The 5,456-nt window shown below is 69.0% G+C and overlaps 2 protein-coding genes across 2 annotated transcripts in view; one reads left to right on the top strand and one right to left on the bottom strand.

Annotated features, from left to right (window-relative positions):
* The window catches only part of MNEG_13078 (Peptidyl-prolyl cis-trans isomerase CYP37), a gene marked incomplete at both ends in the record, with an annotated part of 2,784 nt that extends 580 nt beyond the window's left edge, over nt 1–2,204 (bottom strand). The window contains 5 exons of the mRNA XM_014038449.1: nt 292–387; nt 680–768; nt 1,109–1,297; nt 1,525–1,586; nt 1,998–2,204. Coding sequence (XP_013893903.1) covers nt 292–387; nt 680–768; nt 1,109–1,297; nt 1,525–1,586; nt 1,998–2,204 — 643 coding nt within the window. The remainder of the gene's footprint in view (nt 1–291; nt 388–679; nt 769–1,108; nt 1,298–1,524; nt 1,587–1,997) is intronic.
* Nucleotides 2,205–2,681: 477 nt separating this feature from the next.
* MNEG_13079 (ubc1, ubiquitin carrier protein 1) lies at nt 2,682–4,253 on the top strand (the record flags this gene model as incomplete). Its single annotated transcript, XM_014038450.1, has 4 exons — nt 2,682–2,702; nt 3,070–3,199; nt 3,794–3,873; nt 4,098–4,253. 4 exons carry the CDS (start codon nt 2,682–2,684, stop codon nt 4,251–4,253), a joined length of 387 nt encoding a protein of 128 aa, XP_013893904.1.
* Nucleotides 4,254–5,456: the final 1,203 nt, after the last annotated feature.

Raw genomic sequence — 5,456 nt, forward strand, 5'->3', positions numbered from 1 at the left:
ACTAAAAGGGGGGGGGGGCCCCGCCGTATTGGGGCTGGACGTGGGGCCGGCGCAGTGTGGGAGGGTGGGGTGCGTCGCTCGCGCATCTGGAGCCTTGACAACCCTCTGTTCCCCGGCAGCCGCTCGCTGCGCCGCGCTGATCAATCAAAACCCCACGCCACCAGCGACGGGCCGCCGCCGGTGCACGCACGCAAGCGCGGGTGCACCGCAACGCATGTGTGCGCGCCCCCAAGCGCGTGCGCGCGCGCCTGTTGTTGTAGAGGCCGTCCAGAACGTTTGCTGCGAAATTACCCGCAGAAATCGGGGCGCTGTAGCCATCCAGGGTCAGCTCCACCACGCCCTGCTTAGTCAGGCCGCCAGCTTTGGCGTCCACGAACGCGAGCGCCCCTGGGGACGCGTGCCGGGGCCGAGGGGCAGGGGTGACGGGGGCAGCTTAGGGGGGGCCAGTCTGGGCTGAGCGGGGGCGCTGTTGCGGGCTGGGCAGGCAGTCGCGTCAACGCCAGTCGGCGTGAGCAGGAGGGCGGGGCACAGGCGGCACGCTCGTACAGTTGGGGACGCGCGGCCATGTGGCTGGCGGGGCACGGGTTGTGCAACCCCGAAAATGCACCCACGCACACAGCTGGCCAAGGCTGCACGTTTTGCAGGTGCTGCCTGCGATTGCCGCGGCATTGACGCCCACCGTCGCTCTTCTCGAGCGTCAGCCGGACGATGGCGCGGCCCGCCAGTCGGGGGTAGGTGGAGGCCAGGTCCTTGGGCAGGGTGTAAGGGCTGCAGGGAGGGGGGAGCGGGTTCGGGGTTTGGGCGGGCGGCGGCCGCCGCACGAGGTACACCAGTCACACTCGACAGCCCCACGGGAGCCGTGTTTCGGCGCAGCCGAGCACCTGCCCCTATGGACCGTGCAGCTGCCCTCCGCTGCTTGCCACAGCCACCGCCACCCCGCGGCGGCGCGCGCCTGCACTTCGGAAACCCCCTTGGCCCCCCCCTTCGCGCCCGCTTGCTCGCTCTCTGCGCCACCGGGCCAGCGACTTCCCACTCCGCCGTTTGCCCCTGGCCCACCCCGCACAACAGCGCTTCCCCTCCGCCCCAAAAAGCAGCCCGAGCGACTCACAGTCCAGGTGCCTGCAGGACTTCCAGCCGCGCCACTGCCTTCAGCACGTCGGACACCCTCACACCAGCGAAGTCCGGCTGCTGCGTCCGCACCGCCAGCTCAAGCTGCTTCAGCCGCGCCGCAGCGTCGTCCAGGAGCGCCTCCCCGACTGCCAGCTGCGACAGCGGGACGCCGCGCAGCAGGCGGGGCCTGGGGTTGAAGTCGGGAGGGGGCGGGGCGGCGAGAGGGAGGGGCGGCTTGGTTGGGCAGTACGAGGGATTTGTCGGGTGAATGGTGGGGGCAGGGAGTGGCGGGGCCCACCATGGGTGTGAGGGGGTGTGGGCATGGGTCGTCGCTGCACAGGCGTGGGGTGCGCGTGCGTGCGTGCATGCGTGCGTGCATGCGTGCGTGCACCCGTGCGTGCTGATGTGGCGCACCTGTCCTCGAACAGCTTCAGGCTGGCTTCTATGTCGGCCGCCATGCTGCCCCAGGGCTTGCGCTGAAGGGGGGGGACAAGTGCATGGATGTGCGTGCATGCAGGTGAGTACTGTGTGTGTGTGCGAGTGTGTGTGCGTGCATGTGCGTGCATGTGCGTGCATGTGCGTGCATGCACATGCATGGCGCTTGCATGCACCAAGTGTGAGGTGTACCAGGGAACGAGCAGCTGCCGCAGCTGAAGCGTCTCACAGCTCGCATGAGAGCTGGGGGCACCTGGGCCCCGCCAACAAGGTTTCGCTACATCACATGCAAGGGACCGCGCCAGCTCCTTCCGACCTCTCTGGCCATCACACATCCCCACTTGGGTTGGAAAAAGCAGCACCCTATTCTGCCTGCTAGATGGGAAACGCGGTGTGGCCGGCGCGGCCTACAGGGCGCCGACCCGTAGCAAGCGCGGTTTTGGGGGGCGCACCTGCGGGATGCGCAGCAGGAAGGCAATGTTCTCCATCCGCTTCTGCAGCGCCTCCACGTCGGGGTTGAACGCAGGCGTCGACCGCCGCAGCGCGGCGTCGACGCTGCGGGGCACGTTGAAGCCCGGGGAGTTGAGGACCGCGGCCGCGGGGTGCGCGGATAGCAGGTGGACGGCCGCAAGGGCGGCGGCGAGGGCGCGGGCGCCCATGGATCGGAGGTCCTGTGGCGCGTCCTGCTGCTGCTGCTGGTGCTGCTGCTGCTGCTGCTGCCCTCGGGGCTGGGGCTGGGGCTGGGGCTGCTGATGTCCGAGCGCCCTGGGGGCGGGGTCAGCGTGGTCGTGGCGTGGGGGGACGCCGCGTGCTGGGCGGCACCTGCTGCATGCGCGCCGTGCCGCCAATGGGCGGGCCGTGCTCGTCGAGAAGCATGCCCCATGGCACTTGCTGCCCGCTGCCAGGGCGCCCTGCATGGCTTTGCTGGTGTGCAGCGAGTAGCACTCGCCGATCGTCGGTCTAGGGAAACAGGGTATGTAGTTAAGTTTCAAACCCGATTAATTGTGGTTGTGTTTCACAAATATCAGACATTTGACACAGGTTGCGAACGGGCGGAGCGATTGATCTAGCTGTGAGCACAACCGAGGGGGTGGTGGGGCTAGCTGGGGACTAGGTGCTTCAGTGTGCCGGCAGCCATGTCTACTCCGGCTCGCAAGGTAAGCAGGCCCTCACAGCTGGGCAGCGACCTTGGGCCAGCGAGGCCAGCGGGCGGGAAGCGCGCTACGCGATCCTTCAGGGCCTCGATGGCCGCGCCTGAGGATGCACATGCGCCCAGGTGTCTTGCCTGGGAAGGCCTGCATGCGCATGCACCTCGCCGATGCTCGCCGCGCTGTGCGCGCACCGCACCGTTCCCGGAAGCCGCCCGCCCCGCCATCGCCCTAGGCGCCTGCTAGCCAGCGCCCCAGACCCTATGCGCTGCATCCACCAGCATGTGCCCGCTGGCCCTGACGCCTCCCCTCATGCGCCCCGCCTGCGCCTCGCCTGCCTTGCGCCTGCCGCCCCCCACCGCCCGGCGCCCTGCAGCGCCTCATGCGGGACTTCAAGCGGTTGCGCAACGACCCGCCCCAGGGTGTGAACGGCAGCCCCAACCCCGACAACATCATGCTGTGGAACGCGGTCATCTTCGGTCCAGAGGACACGCCCTGGGACGGCGGTGCGCGGCCTCATGCCCCTGCCCGTGCGCCCTGCATGTGCGTGCGCGCGCTGGCGCGCCTGTCACACATGTTCACTGTGCTCGTTGCCGAGCCCAGCCAAAATCAACCCCGCCAATAGGGACTTTCAAGCTGACCCTTGAATTTACAGAGGAGTACCCTAACAAAGCCCCCGTAGTCAAGTTCAAGTCGCAGATGTTCCACCCAAACAGTGAGTGCAGCGGCGGCGGGCCGCGGGGGGCCCGGGCCGGCGCCGCGGCCTGCGAGCGGGCGGGAGGCTCGGATGGGTAGCCGTGGCGCAGCAGGGCGCCGTGTTTCACCCAATGCTTCATCTAGCAGAGGCCGCGCCTGAACGGAACGCTGCGGCTGTGTTGACAAAGCACCTGGGCTGCCGAACCGTGCGCATACGGCACGCGCGGCCCGCCAGCTGCGTCAGGGTTGCAGAGCGGGCAGCCTCGCATGGCTGGCAGCTGAGGCGCCGGCGCAGCGGCTGCACTAACAGTGTGCTCGCATCTTTGACGCCCACTTTTTTCTCAACCTTCGCACCGCCGCGCCTGCGCGTCCTCGCTTTCCTCCCCCCTAATCAGTCTATGCAGACGGGGGCATTTGTCTGGACATCTTGCAGAACCAGTGGAGCCCAATCTATGACGTCAGCGCAATCCTGACCTCCATCCAGGTGCGCGGCGCTGCCCCCGGCGACGCCTGCAGGCGCCACTTGAGACCTTGCCATCTCGCCCCCCGCGCGGCGCTGCGGGGGTGTGGCGCAGTGCTGAGCCCCCGCGTGGGGACGGCACCGGCGTGCCTTGAACGCGCCCGTGTCGTGGCACCCGTCGCGTCTCGTCGCCCGCTGCCGCGCCGCTGGGCCCGAAGCGCCCTCCTCCCCGGTCCCTCCCCCCGCAGTCGCTGCTGTGCGACCCCAACCCCAACTCCCCGGCCAACTCGGAGGCGGCGCGGCTGTACAATGAGAACCGGCGCGAGTACAACCGGCGGGTGCAGGAGGTGGTTGAGGTCAGCTGGCAGGCGGGCGACGCGGCGGCGGACGGCACGGCCGAGTGACGCGGACGTGGACGATCCATCTTCAGAGCCTCTGGCGGCGCCGGGCGCGCGTCGTGCTCGGACGGCCCGAGCCGCGCCGCGGCGCCTGTCCCCTGAGCGCCGCGCGCCACCGCTCGCCCGGTCCTCGCCAGCGCACGCATTCGCGAGCGCTCAATGCAGCGCCGCAACAAATATGTATTGCCGTCCGCTGCCGTCGCGCCACGCGTGCCGCGCCCCAAAGGGCGCGTCAGCGCAACTGCGCGCGCCATCGCCCCTGTACATGAATCCAGATCCAGCGCTTGCGACGCCTGCCGGCCAGGCCGCCGCGGCGCGCGGCCGGCGCGCCGCCTGTTTTTTTCAGTGCTCCGCCACGGCTGCGTGACGATCGAGCCGCTCCCAGCGCGGCGGCGGGCGGCCCAAGGCGCATTGCCTGCTGCCCCCCTCGCCGTTTGCGGTGCGCACGCGCCGGCGACCCGCCGCAGCCGCAGCGCCCGCTCCTGGCGCACCGCGGCGCGCAGGCCGCTCGTGGGCCCTTTCAATCGGGCGGCGCTTCAATGCAGCCCTCGATCGCAGGTGCAGCACAGGGGCTTCGTTTTCTTCTAGCCCAGAGCCCCCATTCGCAAGCACAGCGGCTGGCAAGCCATGTTGCCAGCAGCCCCCTCAACCCCGTCCCTCCATCTTCCCGGCAGCGAGGGACCCTGTAATATCCCCCCGGCAGCAAGTGGCCGCCCTGGTGTGTGGCCGGTCTTGCAAGTTCATCCCTCAAGGCAGCGGTTGCAAGGTGTGACGTCAACACAGTTTTCAGGGGATTACACCCACAAAGCACGGGTATGACACAACGGGAAGTGCAACACCAGCGAACTGAAACCACAGGTGCAAGAGGGGCATCGCGGCCCCCGGGTTGGGGCGGCTGCAACTGAGGGGCGGTTGTGAGAAGCGCCTGCCCTTGGGGATAAGGTGCCCACTGGGGCAGCGCGGCAGGCACAGCGGAGCAAGCGGCCTGCACCCGCCGGCCCGCCCGCCATTGCCTCGGCTGGGCAGCGCCCATGCTGCAGTCACCACGACTGCTGGCGACTGAGGGCACACCCCATCGGCTCAACGTGGGGCGTCGCCGGCTGGGCATGCGCCGTATGTGCGAAAACAACAACGCTCCGAGCCCCGAAGGAAGGAAGCACTTGGTCTTGCTCGCTCAGGACCCTCGACAGCTCAAGCCCCCGCGGCCGA

The sequence above is a fragment of the Monoraphidium neglectum genome (assembly GCF_000611645.1).
Source record: "Monoraphidium neglectum strain SAG 48.87 unplaced genomic scaffold scaffold03611, whole genome shotgun sequence".
NCBI lineage: Eukaryota > Viridiplantae > Chlorophyta > Chlorophyceae > Sphaeropleales > Selenastraceae > Monoraphidium > Monoraphidium neglectum.